Raw genomic sequence first — 16,364 nt, 5'->3', positions numbered from 1 at the left:
CTCTATTATCGGATATGGATCTACATATCTAGGTGCAAGTTTCCTCTTTACTCCAAACTGTTGCACACCTTTTATCAGTGATACTTTCAGATAAACATAATCACCAACTTCAAACTCAATGGGCTTCCTTCTTTTATCCGCATAGCTTTTCTGCCTAGCTTGAGCAGCTTCCATATGTTTCTAGATAGTATGGACTTGTTGTTCAGCCTCCTCGATGAAATCAATACTATAGTATCTCCTTTCTCTGGATTCAACCTAGTTCAAAGGAGTTCTACATTTGCGGCCATACAATGCTTCGAACAGAGCCATCTTGGTACTTTCTTGATAGCTATTATTATAGGAAAATTCAGCCAAGGGTAACCACTTCTCCCATGAACCTTTGGAAGATATGACACAAGCTCTGAACATGTCTTCCAATATTTGATTCACTCGCTTCGTCTGTTCGGAGGTCTATGGATGATAAGCAGAACTTCTAACTAAGTTGGTGCCTAACATCTTGTGCAAATGTTCCCAAAAACAAGCAGTGAACTGAGGTCCTCTGTCAGATACAATGGTTCTATGAACACCATGGAGACATACTATCTGATTAAAATACAACTCAGCATAGTCACTTGGTCGATAGTCGGTTCTAACTGGTGTGAAATGGGCAGACTTGGTTAAACGATCCACTATTACCCATATAGAATTAAAATTCTTTTGAGTAGGGGGAAGTCCAACAATGAAATCCATACTAATTTCTTCCCATTTCCATCCTAGAATAGATAATGGTTGAAGAAGTCCAACATCCTTCAAGTGAATTGCTTTGACTCTACAACAATTGTCACACCTTGCAACATAACCTGTGATTTCTTTCTTCATCTTGGTCCACCAAAAGCGAGGTTTCAAGTCTTGATACATTTTGCTACTTCCTAGGTGAATAGATAACTTGGAGGAGTGAGCTTCACCTAAGATTTGGTTTCTAAGCTCTTTGTCCTTTGACACTACAAGTCTATCCTTAAACCATAGGACACCCTTCTCATCTACTCAGAAGTGTTTTGTTTCTTGCTCCTTCATCTTCCTTTTTATGTGGAACACACCCACATCGGACTTCTGAAGCTCGATAATTTTACTTTCAAGAGAGCAACTGAGAGTAATACTGTGCAACATAGCAGGATGTAACAGATGTGCCAAATGATAATCTCCTTCCAAGAGAGAATTGCAGTGAGACTTTCTACTCAAAGTGTCAGCAACCACATTTGCTTTGCTAGGATGATAATGTACTTCTAAGTTATAATCTTTAATCAACTCTAGCCATCTTCTCTACCTCATGTTCAATTCTGGTTGAGTGAAGATATACTTGAGGCTTTTATGATCAGTATAGATATGACACACGTTATCGAGTAGGTAATGCCTCCAAATCTTCAAAGCATGAACAACCATAGCTAACTCTAGATCATGAGTTGGATAATTGACTTCGTGCTTCCTTAGTTGATGCGAGGCATAAGCAATAACCCGACCTTCCTACATAAGAACACATCCTAAACCGGTACCTAATGCATCATAAAACATATCAAAAGGTTTCTCGATATCAGGTTGTGCCAAGATAGGAGCTGAAGTCAATAAAGTCTGCAAAGTGTGAAAAGTTGTTTCACACTCCGGAGTCCAAACAAACTTCACATCTTTCTGAAGCAACCTGGTTATGGGCTTGGCTATTTTAGAGAAATCCCAGATGAAGCGATGATAATAGCCAGCCAAACCAAGAAAACTCCTAACCTCATGCACTAAAGTTGGTGCTTTCCGATCCAAGACTTCTTGCACCTTAGTTGGATCAACCAAAATTCCTTCATCAGATAACACATGGACCAAGAAGGTACTTTCTTTAGCCAAAACTCACATTTACTGAACTTGGCATAAAGCTTATGCTCTCGTAGTTTGGATAAAACAATTCTCAGATGTCCGGCATGCTCTTCAGCATTCACAAAAAAGATCAAAATGTCATCAATGAAGACAACCACAAATTTGTCCAGTTCTGACATGAATACTAAATTCATCAGATATACGAAGTATGCAGGAGCATTGGTCAAACCAGAAGACATAACAAGATGCTCATACAACCCATATCTGGTGAAGAAAGCAGTTTTAGGTATATCCTCCGGTCTATTTTTTATTTGATGATAGCCAGATCTCAAATAATTTTGGAGAATACCTTTGCCTTAGACAACTAACCAAATAAAATATAATTGCAAGGCAATGGGTACTTGTTCTTGATTGTCACGGCATTGAGTGGACGATAATCCACACACATGCGCAATGACTTGTCCTTCTTCACAAATATAGTGGGACAACTCTAGGGAGATACACTAGGTCAGATAAGACCCTTTTCTAACAGATCTTGTAACTAAACTTTAAGCTCTGCTAACTCATTGGATGGCATCCTATAAGGCCTTCTAGAAATAGGTGCAGTACCCGGCACTAACTCAATCTTGAATTCGATATCTCGATCTGGTGGTAAACTAGGTAGATCATCAGGAAATACATCTGGAAATTCACAAACTACCAGAACGTCCTCAATTCTCGGCGTCTGGATAGCATTGCCAGTGTTGTGGAGGTCCAGATCTCTAGGAAGTGGCACCAGGAAAGCCTCATTGCTGATAGGATCCCTCAACATAACGACCCTAGTGGAAGTATCAATGAGCACTCCATGACCACTCATCCACTTCATCCCCAATATTACATCTATACCTAAACCTGGCAAAACTACTAGATCGGACATATACACTCGTCCCTCTATTTTGATACTCACATCCTGCACTACCTGATTGGTAGAAATATTAGTTCTAGCTGCACTAATGCAATAACTACCAGTGGATAGTGTAATTACCTTCTGATTATACTTTGATGCAAATACTAGACTCATGAATGAATGCGAAGCACTGGAATCAAACAGTACAACTGCAGGGTGTTGATTCACAAGAAACTTACTTGTAGTGACCACCTCGCCTGAGGGTATCCCTGTCATGTTGGTGTAGTTAACATGACCTTGACAAGCACCAGAATTCCCCTGCTTCTGATTATTCTTCTGAGGATAAGGACAACTCTTGGACCAATGACCCATCTTGCCACAATTCCAGTAGGGCCAGTTACTTGGCAGAACAAAAGAATTCCTTGGTCCTATGGTGCCTTTTGGACGAGGAATAGTAAAGGCCTTACGGAACCCAGTCTTGGCCTGATTCTGCTTTTGAGGCGGATGATACTTTGTGGCTACAACAGGTGGACAAAACTGACTCTTGACTGCCATAGGAGCTTTAGCCTAAGATGCAATTTCCTCAAAGGTCCTCTTACGATTCTTGAAAGCTACATAGGCATTATTGTTGTTCTCTTGAGTGAGAGCATCACTCACGAACTCATTGAAAGTAGTACTCTTGTTGCTCCCCAAGGTCTTCATCAGTTTGGGGCAAAGCCCTCTCTTGAAGCTAGCGATTTTCTTTGCTTCTGTATCAACAAATTCTAGGGCATACCTTGCCAGATGATTGAATGCATGAAGATATTCAGTAAGATTCTTGGTGCCTTGTACCAGCTTCATGAACTCAGTGTGCTTCATGGCCATCAAGCCGGGAGGAATATAATGACCCTTGAAAGCATCCTAGAATTGGTTCCAAGTGATCTAAGCATTCTCAGGTAAGGTGGACCTATAATGATGCCATCGTATACCTGCTGGTCCTTGCAACTGATGCAAAGCATACTAAGTCTTCATTTGTTCTATCAGCCTAAGCAAACGAAACTTGTGCTCAAGCATGTTTAGCCACTCTTCGGTCTGGAGCGGCTCTTCAGCTTCTTTGAAAATTGGTGGCTTGGTGTCGTGGAATTCTTTAAAATCACTATATTGATTTGGCTCTGGTCCCTGATGTTGGTTGCGACCCTGTGCTTGATGCTGTGCTAGGGTACGCATGGCATCCCCTAAAGCACGTTGACCTTCAACAAGCATGGCCAACAGATCAGATGATGTGGGCGGTGATGATGGTGGGAGATCCTCATCACCACTACCCCCAACTCTGCCCAAACGTAGATTGCATGACATCTGGAGAAGTGCAATAGTGAGTAATGATGGACGATGTCAGAAACATTACAGATGAATTATAGAATTATGTCAAACTGAACTTATTGGAGAGAATAATTTCATTCAATAAATAGAGGCACAATAATTCATCCTCATAACATTGCCAATATTTTACTCTGCACATTCTCGCGATGCATACGCTTACATGCCAAATTTTTGCCAACATCAAAGCTGGACTTTTATCAATGCTCACATCCACATGGAGCAAACATGAAAGTATCAGAGATTACATCAAAGTCAGTAGCTGAATTTAAGTTACATGTCCTTCTAGAAGAAAGCAAAATATATGAACTAGTGCATCTGTCTTAGTGCTATAGCTAAATTATGCTTCTTCATCGGTGGCAGCATCAATCACTACTTCACCATCTTCATCTTCGATAGGCTCCAGTTCCTCCTCCTCTTCTTCTTCTTCTTCTATAGCTTCAGGCATTGCGATGACTTTGGCATCTATTTCCATGCCATCATCATCAGTGAAGATTACCTGTGGTCCTCCCACCACGGGGTACATTGGAATAGGGTGAGGAATTGGATTGATCTAATTATTGAGATGGTGAACGTCAATCTATAGTTCTTTAATCTAGTGGAGGAGTTCATTCTCTCTTATTTCAGCACAAATTTTAGCCAAGACCCTAGCATTGTTCCTAGTTTGTGCCAGACGGATTGCATCATCCCGCTCACGAGTCAACTGCTTGATCTGATCATGGTTAGCATCTCTTTCCCTAACAACGCTCATAAACTGCTGCCTGCGAGTTTCCAAAGCATCCATAAAACCACCTATCTCATTTTGGGCTGCCCTAAACTCTTTACCATACTTGCGCGTACATTTCTTCCACTTGTGTCGTTCATTCTGTGCCTGCTGAAGTGCTATCAAAACACTAACATAAGTGCTCTGACGATCATAGAACATCTTCAGAACAACCATCATAGCACTCATGGCTGGCCCAAAGCTCTGAACCCGCTCTGTCTCTGACATTACCAAGGGATCATCCTCAAAATCTAGCCAAACTACCTCAGACGGGGCTACTCGAGGAATGGACTCGGCTGGTCCATTGATCAACTCGTCACCAAACTCTTGACAAATATCAACTAACACTTCCAAGAGCCTCTACTTGCTTCCAAGTATAACGAGGCGGCTTAGCGTATCCCACGAAATGTAGCACCCTCCACAAAAGGGTTGGAGTGCCAAACACATGCAGGAATGTGCTGCTCCTGGGTGGGAGTGCTGCTGTGTCCATCTGTAGTAACATTGCAATTTGGGAGTGAGAGGATTATCTTATAGGATAAGAAATATATAACGGGATAATTAAAGATAAGGGAGGAAGTGATGCAAAAATATAATTACATGAGTGAACATGATGCATGCATGTTCCGTACGTCCTCACGAATCTTAGGAAAAATTTAAAATTCTAGCGACATACATGGTGGCATACATACGTTCTCTCAATATACGCATCTAGTCGGTCTACACGTTGCGTTGTTAGTGTACCTGCAGGCAAATTCATTGTAGCCCATCCCCACAAGAGATAAATAAGCACACAATGAAAGCAGTAAACTAAGATACTCTCCATATATACATCCTATATATATAGTTCGGTATCCACAGCTACTCGACAGATATACCCACAACTAAGTACCTTCATATATACATGGGTGTAACATGTATTTATTCTAGTAACCACAACTAACTCTCCCCTAGACTAACAGTTGGATGGTCATGCTCTCACAACTCACACTTACCTGGGCGTAGAGACAATTGATCCATACATTACCACCCAAACGGATGGCATCCATACAATAGCACACCGTATGGACGACGAAATAAAAATGCAAGCAATTACCCCCCCCCCCCCCAAAGTTAGTGCTTAAAAAAGCCACCTAAAAGTCCTTATTTGGGCATAGAGGATATGACCACTGGCACACTTAGGTAAAATTTCAGATTTGAACACACCTATATTAAGTGGCTATAAGTTGTAAAAATTGATTTTTGCAAATAAAAACCTTTGTTTTAAATACACATATGACATGTTTAATGTTGAACCTTGCTCTGATACTAGCTGTAATAGAACTAACCAATTTATAAGAGCTGACCAATTTATAAGAGCACAAGTACAAAAGCAATCACCAGAATGATCAAACCGTCATACTTGAACCCATATAAATCCGATAGTCAACTAAAACCATGAAGGATTTCAAACCAACTTGCATACAACCAAGATCGTAGTGATTCAACATAACAAGCCACATGTTACATACATTTCACAAGTAGTTCGCAAGTATCTCACACATCGGAGTTCACATAGTTATTACAACACGAGTTCACAACTAGCGAAAGCAAAGTAGTTGGAAACCATCACACATACTTAGTTCAAATACAAGCCAGCTCCATAGTCATATCCAACAAAAGCATCATGATAAGATAACATAGAAGATCATGCCCATGATCTAGTCTTCATCACTAGTAGGGTGGAGACAATAGTTGCAGTAGCCATTATAAAGCACGTCATTTGCAACAAGAGGGAATAAACCCTAAGTACAAGAATGTACTTAGCTAGACTTATCCGTCGTAAACCAAAAATAAATGACACCAAGGAGTATGCAAGGCTTTATTCGGTGGATCTCGCTTCACAACCATTTTGCATAAAAGCTTTAATGATACAAGGGCATAATTTAAATTATTAGTTAAGCAGCAAGTTACCAATATTAAACCTGTCATCTAGATTAGCACCTGTACTAGAGCAAGCACTTGATTAGACTCCAAACATTAGTAACCATATTTGGTATAATGTTGTAACATCATCATCATCATTATAATCATCAAGTTCAATTAAGTGTCTCTACGTTGCCGCTACTCAGTCAAGTTCTCACTATCCGGGAGAGACGGCAACTCAAATCGATTCCTACCCAGCTAGGGAATTATTCCTAACACACACCCAAACAATTTGATCAGTGGTCGCCTTGGGTCACCTTTGGTACAACTCAGGAACTAAATTCACGGCTTCGAGCAGCGCCGCACTCTCAGGGAATCCACTCTGCCAGGACATCAATCTGCCCTTTGGACTTATGCCAATGGCTCCCCATACATCCTTACTACCACCAGAGTGCGCACTTTCACTTCTCGGCTTCCAGCCTAAGTTGAGCTACTCGGCTTTGCGGTCGGAACAAGTTATCCGGTCAACTAAGTGATAGGCATGCATTCAACATGACATGAGGACGCATAGTGAATCGGTCCTTAACCAACACAGATGGGGATAGATCCACACCCAAGACCTCCTTACCTTGTTGCTTATCTATCGACATCGCGCTCGATCTCCATTCATTATTAACACATGGTTATTTCCACGATAGCAAATATAGCCAATCATGACCAGATATCATCCTATCTTGCAGGTGATAGGAAATCACCTGACATTACCAGTCTAAGCATGGCTAAGCATTGATTTGCTCTTAGACCTAAATAGGATTCAGGGTACGTTTACTGGACAAGGAATAGATAGATATGCAACAAGTGTTTGCATCCAACTCCTATCACTTAATGCATCAAACATATAAAGATACTTAAAGTAATCATTTTTAAAACATAGGAGACTTAGAATGCTCTGGGGCTTGCCTTTCAGGAAAGAGCATGGTTGGTGATCGGGACACTCAAGAACTTCTTCTTCATTGGCTCCTCCTTTTGGGGCCTGCACCTCCTACTCCTACGGAAGTCCTTGTTTGAATTCCAGAAGCGTGACTCCCTCTGAAACATCTATTGCATGCATATGCACCACATAAGAGTCATGCATGCAAAAGAGATGGAAGGTGATGATGAAATGTACAGCCATGTAAAGACGAACACATGAATGATATGATGATTCAAGATTAACATTGATTTTACTGAGTAGATGCATATCTCTTCTTGAAAGCAAGAACTACACACTCACCAAGCTCTAACAACCAAAGATAAAGTTGTTCATCTTCAGTAAGTGGTCTAGCACCTGCAACTAACAATTTATCTTAATCAGCCTAAGCATCGAAATCATCACATCAACTCATATAAAGCAATCAAGTTATTCACTGCATTCTTAGATTTAGGGCTGTAGATAACAGCTGCTAGTTTAACTCATAACTGGAGTTGTACTGACCCAAAAGATATGTAACAAGATAATTTGGAAAGATTATGAAATTATCTACAATTCATATTTAATCATCCTAGCATGATTCGCAAGTTAACAAGGCTAAACAGGAACATTTATCAAACCTGGTCTAGAAATTCTAGAGAACTACAAGTTCTGAAGACCAACTTTGAACAGTCATAACTCACAAGACGTTTGGCCAAATGCCATGAAAATTTAAAACAAGCTATATAAGTGAGTAATCTACATTTTTGTTATAGACAAGATTCATAGCAAACATCATCTTCACCATGTAATTTGCTTAACTCCAGAATCTATCCAGAAAGTCACTATAAATGAATTTTAGGGAAAATAATATTTCACTACAGACAAGAATGGTACTTTGAGCACTACCAATATTACCAACAGTTAACATACATCAAATGAGCACTAGAAAACATAGTGGCCATTCCTAAATAAATTCTTTTCATGCCTTTATTAATTTATTTAGATAATTAGGTGAAATAATAAACACATAGAAAAGTGTACAGTAAATTCTACAAAAAATACAATAGCTTATAAATGTCCCCAATAGGCTACTGTATAAATTTCATAGCATTTTAACAAGTCAAACATCCTACACAAAAATGACAAGCCAGCATGGCTTAAAATAGCATAAATAGGAAATCCTATTGAAAAGTGTCAAACAACAGAATTAATATTTTTCTTCGCTTCATCATAGCACAAGCACACTACACAAAAAGTTTCATGCTCATTAGATACATATTTTTACCATGAAAAATAGCATAAGAATCAAGCATTTATTTATGATAAATAGCAAACTCCTGTCCAACAAGATCACTGTGCAACCAATATTTTTCCTAGGTAGTACATGACAATACAAGACCAACAAAATTGGAATCGCATTTTTTTATCATTTTCCTAGCTCAAGGTTTACATTTTACAAGATTGAAACCATTTAAAAAGCATTTATAAAGCTCTATTTTATTCTCTAAGAAACATACTAGAAATAGTGCATTTCATATTTTTTTTTCAAATACTACACTTCATGAGGAATCCAACAAAATTTGGTTCACTCAATTTGAACATTCCTAGCTCTAGATATCATTTTCCAAAGTTAGCTAAAATATCTAGAAAAGAAATAAACAAAACCTAGAACTATAGTCGCTGACATGTGGGACCCAACAGTCAGCGGACCCCATGGGTTAGTCACCTAGAGATAGAGGCAGTGGTTTGACTGGCGCTAGCTCGCCGATGGTGAACCCTCCAGCAAAACTGACCCCACCACGATGTTCCTCACTCTCTCCTGCATCGATAGAGGTAGGTGGTTGAGGTGGAGATACACCGAGGATAGGTCATCGCCGGCCATGGCAGCACGGCGGCGCTACGCGGAGGTGTGCCGGTCGTCTTCGACCATGGCTGGAATAGGCGAGAGAGGCTATGGCATCACAGTGCTTAGGCGAGACTCCTAAGGCTAATCTAGGGTTAGTGGTGTGCTAGGGAAGCCTAGCCGTGGGCATGTCCGCTCGGCAGCGAAACTCACTCCGGCGAGGCTCACACGCCGGCGAGGTCGGAGGGGTAGAGGTTAGGCAAGTTAGGGTTAGAGCATCTATGAGACACGGGGATGACGATGCGAAGGAAAGGAAGCACGGAGGCATTGTGGCTCGGACAAGGTGAATGGACGCGAGCGAGGCCAGCAATGTGAAGCATCAGGCGCATGGCATTGAGGTGTCCGCGATGGCCTAACCGGTGGGGGCAATGCCTACCTATGGCTTCCACCTGTCGCACTCGGACCGACAGCGTGCTTTCTTGCCCTCGAAACTCTAAAACCATGGCGACTTAGCACAAATTGCATTAATAAGAGTTGGAGATCTATGTGAGGGCTACCAGATTGATTTAGAAATCATCTTCTAATTCACAAAGGTTTAGAAGTTACATCAACTCAAAGTAGGATACATCAAACTGTGAAACCCTGTTAGACTTAGAAAATTTCCTAAGTTTGAAAAACAACATTGCAATGATTTTTGTGACCCAAATTCAAGCATGTTAGGAGCTGAATTAGCCTATGACACAAAAATAAATATTGTTACACTACTCAAGTACTACAACTTTGTTTTAGGGTGCACATCCATGCAAATAATCTAGGTTATAGTTCAACTTAGGTCAAACATCTATCATGGAAATGGTAATTTACATTATAGATATGACTTAGAGACCAAACTAGCCTTAGTCATGAATACCAAAGTTGATCCTAGTGATATTCTAAACATGTTTAGGGTACCCCTAAGGTCCCATAAGCATTTCACATTGGTCCCACACAAATACTTCCTAGGTCAACCAAGCATGTCATCACTTAGGAGCTTAATTAGGTAAAGTGATCCACATGAACATTGTTCCATTCGGTATCCTAAGTGTAGCTAAGTTGTTTTAGTGACCAAACATCACCCACTTGCATTAACCACACATGATCATAAGCATACGCATATGGAAAACATAGAATAACAAGGCATGTTTCAATTGTAAGTTTCACCTGTAAAAGCTCATATATGAATGTTTGATGCTTATGCTCATGCTCATGCAAATGCAAGTGCAATTATGCAAGCCTAACACCTAGGGTGTTATAGTCACCACATGCCTACTACCACAATCTATTCGGAGAGCTAGCCACAATCCAAGGTAACGTATAGTCTAAGCACCACACATACACTATAAGATACTACTCTAACCTTGCGCTAAGATTAGAGCACCAGCTGGTGACGAAGATCCCATACTATTGGAAACTTACTAACTAAACAATATATGATCAAAAAGCCGCAACACAAATATAACTAAGGACTTAGCTAAGTAAATGCTGGAAATGTAGAAAAGTACTAAAAAGGATATATATATATATATATATATATATATATATATATATATATATATATATATATATATATATATTGCAAATAAAGTATCTTACAAGAGGAATTACAAGAGTTATACCAGAGACTTCCGAAGATTTCTCCTATAGCTCTAAGATCTTCACTCTTCACTCTCACTGTCACTACTGGCCTAATTACTACTTGGGCTCAATTGGACACTAAAACTACTCAAATGGAGATGGATGTCGAGATGGGATGATTACAACTGAGGCAAATGGGGTATTTATAGCCTCGTAGAGTATGGGGGTACTTGTAGGCGACTGGGGAAGGTGGTGGCAGTGCCTTGGCTGTCGAGCGATGGGGGTGGCCATCGGCCGACCATAGCATGCAACGCCATTGCATCCTACTACCTTGGTTGATCCTCCAAGGCAGTTGCCAAGTCCAAGAGGCAGTTGCTTTAGTCGGTGGCCTCCTGAGCACGTGCCAAAGAGGCCCTCAATCCATGTGAGGTGGAGAGATGGCCCTTGGATCAAACCAACGTGAAACCAACACGTGGATGTGATCCCAATTGTGTTTCTTGGAGGATCATGCAGATCAGTGACGTGGACAAGCTAGGTGGCCATCGGCCAACGCGGTGGGCCATCGGCCGACCCCACCTGTCAGCCCCTGGGGGCCCTCTCGTGATGGATTGCCTCTAGGTGTGTCCCACTTGTATATTTTCAACATTTTTCCTGCATACAAATAAAACTCATGTACAAGTGGAATTCCATTAGTTATAAGCCAAATCCCTATGCTCTATGTTGAGTTTTCTTTGAATTGTTTGCATTGTTGATGGCTAGAATATGCATTTAGTGACCATCAACAAGCTCCCCAAGCTTGCCTTTTACTCGTCTCGAGCAAAGACGAAGACTAAGCAAGGGTGGATCAGTAGTTGCTACAATGTTAACTCCTGCATACTCACTCATTAGTGAACTAACCCTTGAATTTGAACATGTCAATATAGAAACTTTTACCATATTACCTTAGTCACCATGGGGCTTATGGCCTTCACCTTGCCAAAGAGTGGAACACAGACCAGCTAGAAAGTGGGTTTGTTCTCCATGCCCCTTTTGCTCGGTCATATCCTCTAGAGGTTTTATGAGTTTTTACAGAGAAAACTCATGCTCTAGTTCCTTCTGTGGCTCACTCAATCTCTCATATGTGGTTGAATTTTCCTCACCAATGGCTTTTGATGTTGCCTTTTTCCCTATCTCTAAAGCTTATGTGGAGTTTATGGGTCAGGGAAAAAGGGGCATACATTGCATAGTATATTATTGCTAAGTCAAACACCCGGATCAAAGGAGCAACAAGTCATAAACTTAGACCAAGAGTGTGTAGGTGTGTTGTATTTGTGGAAATACTCCTCTCATGGCTCTTCCCTTCTCTCTCTTTTTGGAAACATGGCTATCTCCTTTTCTTTTTTTTTTCTCTTTTTTTTCGAAATCAAGAGCACTTGCTCTTCTCTTTCTTTTTTTCTTTTTTTGAGATAACCATGCTCCTTTGGAGATATTTGTTTGCACGGGAAACAAATCTTTGTCATGGAGTAATTTATTTTGGATGGAAAATGAGCATGCTGTTGCGTACTCTCAGTGTAAGAGTAGCATTTTTGGTGGGTGTATGTGCTCTTGGTCATGAGAGTATGACAAGTTTCTCAACTAAAATCAATAGGGCTTGAATAAGCTCAATACTAATGCAAGTAGCACATGATGGTGCTCCTAAAAATCTATCATATTCAGCTCTGGTAGGTGCATTTTTGCCACAGAGGAACTAAGCAAGTTTTTATGTTTTCAAAAGAAATTCTCCAGAGATAAACCTTGCTCATGACAGGGTAGAAACTTACTCCATTCTTTGCTAGATCATGTGATTCCAACACTCAAGTTTAGTTCTAGCACTTGCAACCCACGGGATTCAGATTCATGGTAAAAGCAAAAATATATTAACAGGCCAAATCATCAGTAGTCACTAACAATGGGTAGTGAGAAAGCTAATAGAGCAACTTTTCTTCATGTCCATACAAAAGATTTTTGTTAAGCAGTAGTGAGTGTGTATTTATTCTAAACTTGGAAAGTAAATAAACATTACCATAAAGTGCTAGCATTTATTTATATTACAGGCTAACAATACCATTACTTTTGTTAGATGCAACTAAAATGCTAAAGGAAATATAGATATATAAAAATACGTAGGGGCATAGAATACTTACCTTGGTGGGGGCTCCTCCCCCAAGCTTGCTTTTGTCATGGGATCAACGGTGGTACGTCCATCCCATGCGAAGATAAACATCATCCCAACAGTGGTCATTGTTCTCAGCTAGCGCATGTGTGGCCGCTAGCTCTCCTTCGGTCTCCTGCCGAAACTGCTGAAACTCCTATCTGTGTTCCTAAAAGTCATGACGAAGTTTGTTAGTGTCGAAGCGGATTCCTTCAAGCTAGTGCTGCATGTAGCTGATGTCTCGGTCCCATTCATTAAATCCTGCAGTGGAGTGATGTCCTGCATGAGGAGGCGGGGTACCCCTCAGAGCTAGACAGCTAGGTGTCCTAGCAATCGGTGTAACGGAAGGAGCCACCCACTGACGGGGTGTGCTAGTGGGAGCCTCCTGCCTGTGATGGCTGCAGCTGTGGTCCTCCGTACTGTGGCTGGTCCCATGGGGACACCCTTGGTGGCGTCTACTGCCAGGACGGACCTGCCTGCTGGTGCCAGTGAGATCCTCCTACCACCTGTGAACCAGGTGGAGTGACAGGCCATGCACCCCATTGGGATGTCTGTGGCGCTCCCCACTGGTTCAAAACATTTTGTACGTTCTGCTCAGCTTGGGCCCAAGCGGCAGCTTCCACGGCCGCAGTTTGTGCTCTTGTCATTCTTCTTGCAACCTGTCCTTCACTTGGTCCTGCAACCTGTGCTTCATCTGCAATCCTACGAGCTTGCTCGTCTTCGGTTTCTAGTGGGATGGTTAGCTGATCCACATTATACAACCAATATTCCATGTTGGGCAAAGGAATCTCATTAACATAATCGCGGTATGTCATAATCAAGGAACCATTCTCTGTATCGACTCTCATCATGTGTGCATGAGTAATGTGGTCCACATCGAAAGTATGTCTATTTGTACTTATTTAATTAATTAGAGCAGTGTCTAGCAGGCCTAGGTTCCTGGCAATTCTAGTAATGTGGTCCACATCGAAAGTATGCTTATGCAAGAAATTAGTATGTTGAATGAAAATAATAGGGGTTATTTGCATTACTCACCTCGATTAGGTTCGTCGGATTCCTTTCATGCAGATGCTTCGTGTCGTGGCTTGCTTCTATGAATGACAGAGTCTGTGTTTTCTTCATCATGGATGGTAGTGCCGGCAGGCTCATCATCCACGGACAGGAACTGTTCTTGCTTTGGCTTGAAATAAAAAAATTTCTTCCTGGCCATTAATGTTGAGATTGATTTCTCTAGCTCCAACATCAATATGTGCATTTGCCATGCTCAGAAATGGCCTCCCCAGAATGAGTGGTGTTTTTGTGTCAGCACTTATGTCCAACACCACAAAATCAACAGGGATAAAGCAATTTCTTATTTGGACAGGAATATCTTCTGCTATTCCTGTCGGATATCGAACTGATTGGTCGGCAAGCTGCAAACACATAGTGGTTGGAGATAATGAATTATGATTTAATTTATCATATATTACCTTTGGCATGATGTTGACGCTTGCCCCCAGATCGTAGAGAGCTTGATCGAATTGTTGGGCACCGATCGAGCATGATATTGTAAGATTCCCTAGGTCCTTCTTTTCAGGTAACTGATTAAGTATAGCTGCGCTACCCTCCTCAGTTTACTTCACCACTTCCACGCTCAGCATCGACTTCTTTTTATTGAGAATGTCTTTCAAATATTTTGCATATGTAGGAACCTACATCGCATCAACTAATGGTATATGGATATATAATTTTTGAATTACCTCCACAAATTTTCTGAATTGCTCATCCTCCGTTGCTTTTCTGTTGCACTCTAGAAATGGTAGAACCTCGGTATCATAAAATTCATGAGCAGTTCTTACCTTTTCCTTGGGCACAGCGGGGCTTTCTTCTTTAGCAATTTCTTCTTCTACCACCTTTTTCTTTGTAGAATCAGGATAAGGTGGATCATTAGTGGTCACCGCATTAACTTTTTCATGATCTTGTGAGATTTTGGCAGTTAAGCAAGCTAATTGATTTTCTATCTTTTTATTAAAGTTAAGCTGGTTTTCAAGGCTAAAGAAAGAGTACTAAGTTTAGCATGAATTTCTCCTAAGATTTTATCATGATCAAGCAACTTAATATTTAGTTCTTCATTAACTCTAGCCTGATTAAAGACAATATTTTTAAGAGAAGTATCATCCGAGGAATGAGTCAGAAAACTACCTTGATTGGTGCGTGGATTCCATCTTTTATATAGCTGATGTGGTGGTGAACCGTATCCACCATCGTTGAAGGAGGGATTTGAGGTCTCTTTTGGGGTGGGCATTAGTAGCATGATCCATGCCACCACATACTCCACATGATAGATTTGTTTGTGGCTTTGTTGCATAATATTCTAGAGTGGCACGATCTCTTTTCCAATTTGCTCTTTCTTCTAACTTTTTCCAAAGATATTCCATAGATAAAGCATTAACTTCATAAGTATGAGATATACCTTTGAGGTGTTCATCTGTCCATCCTTGGATGTTGACCATCTTCTCGATCAACTCTTTTGCTTGATCCACCTCCAGGGAGAAGAACGCTCCTCCAGCAGCAGCATCAATGTGTTGACGGGACTCCATCGAGAGTCCGTGGTAGAAGCTTTGGATCAGCAACCAATGCTCCATACCATGGTGAGGACATACTTGAACATATTCTTGCATTCGCTCCCATGCTTCAAGGATGGATTCTTGAACTTGCTGTTGAATGTTAGAAATCTTACTACGAAAAAGATTGGTCTTACCAACGGGGAAGAATTTGACGAGGAAGTCATTTGAACACTTTTCCCAAGTGTCCATGGCTCCCGAGTTGGTGTAGAACCAATGCTTTGCCTTCTCAAGCAATGAAAAGGGGAAAAGTCATAGTCGAATGGCATCTTGTGGAACTCCTTGAATTGAGATTGTGTTGCAAATCTCTAGGAAATTCTGAAGATGGGCATTGGCATCCTCGGAGGGTTTGCCAAGAATAGGGCTCGCTTTCACCATTGTTATTAGTGCTGGTTTGAGCTCAAAGTCTCCCTTCCCGCTAACAACATCAGGACTTGTA

The 16,364-nt window shown here is 41.0% G+C and overlaps 1 protein-coding gene and 1 non-coding gene across 2 annotated transcripts; one reads left to right on the top strand and one right to left on the bottom strand.

Moving 5' to 3' along the window:
- Positions 1-2,377: 2,377 nt before the first annotated feature.
- Positions 2,378-3,277, bottom strand: LOC136495591 (uncharacterized). Its single transcript, XM_066491481.1, has one exon. The coding sequence runs from the start codon at positions 3,275-3,277 to the stop codon at positions 2,378-2,380; it is 900 nt and encodes a 299-aa protein (XP_066347578.1).
- Positions 3,278-15,944: 12,667 nt separating this feature from the next.
- On the top strand, positions 15,945-16,054 carry LOC136498794 (small nucleolar RNA R71). The gene has a single exon (XR_010769792.1). It is a non-coding gene; the product is annotated as a small nucleolar RNA R71 (small nucleolar RNA).
- Positions 16,055-16,364: the final 310 nt, after the last annotated feature.

This window comes from Miscanthus floridulus, chromosome 12, assembly GCF_019320115.1.
Source record: "Miscanthus floridulus cultivar M001 chromosome 12, ASM1932011v1, whole genome shotgun sequence".
NCBI classification, from domain to species: domain Eukaryota; kingdom Viridiplantae; phylum Streptophyta; class Magnoliopsida; order Poales; family Poaceae; genus Miscanthus; species Miscanthus floridulus.
This window is presented reverse-complemented; position numbering and strand designations above follow the sequence as displayed.

Excerpts from the sequence above, each read along its gene's own strand:
- LOC136495591 (XM_066491481.1), bottom strand. The coding sequence starts at position 3,277 with ATGGCAGTCAAGAGTCAGTTTTGTCCACCTGTTGTAGCCACAAAGTAT.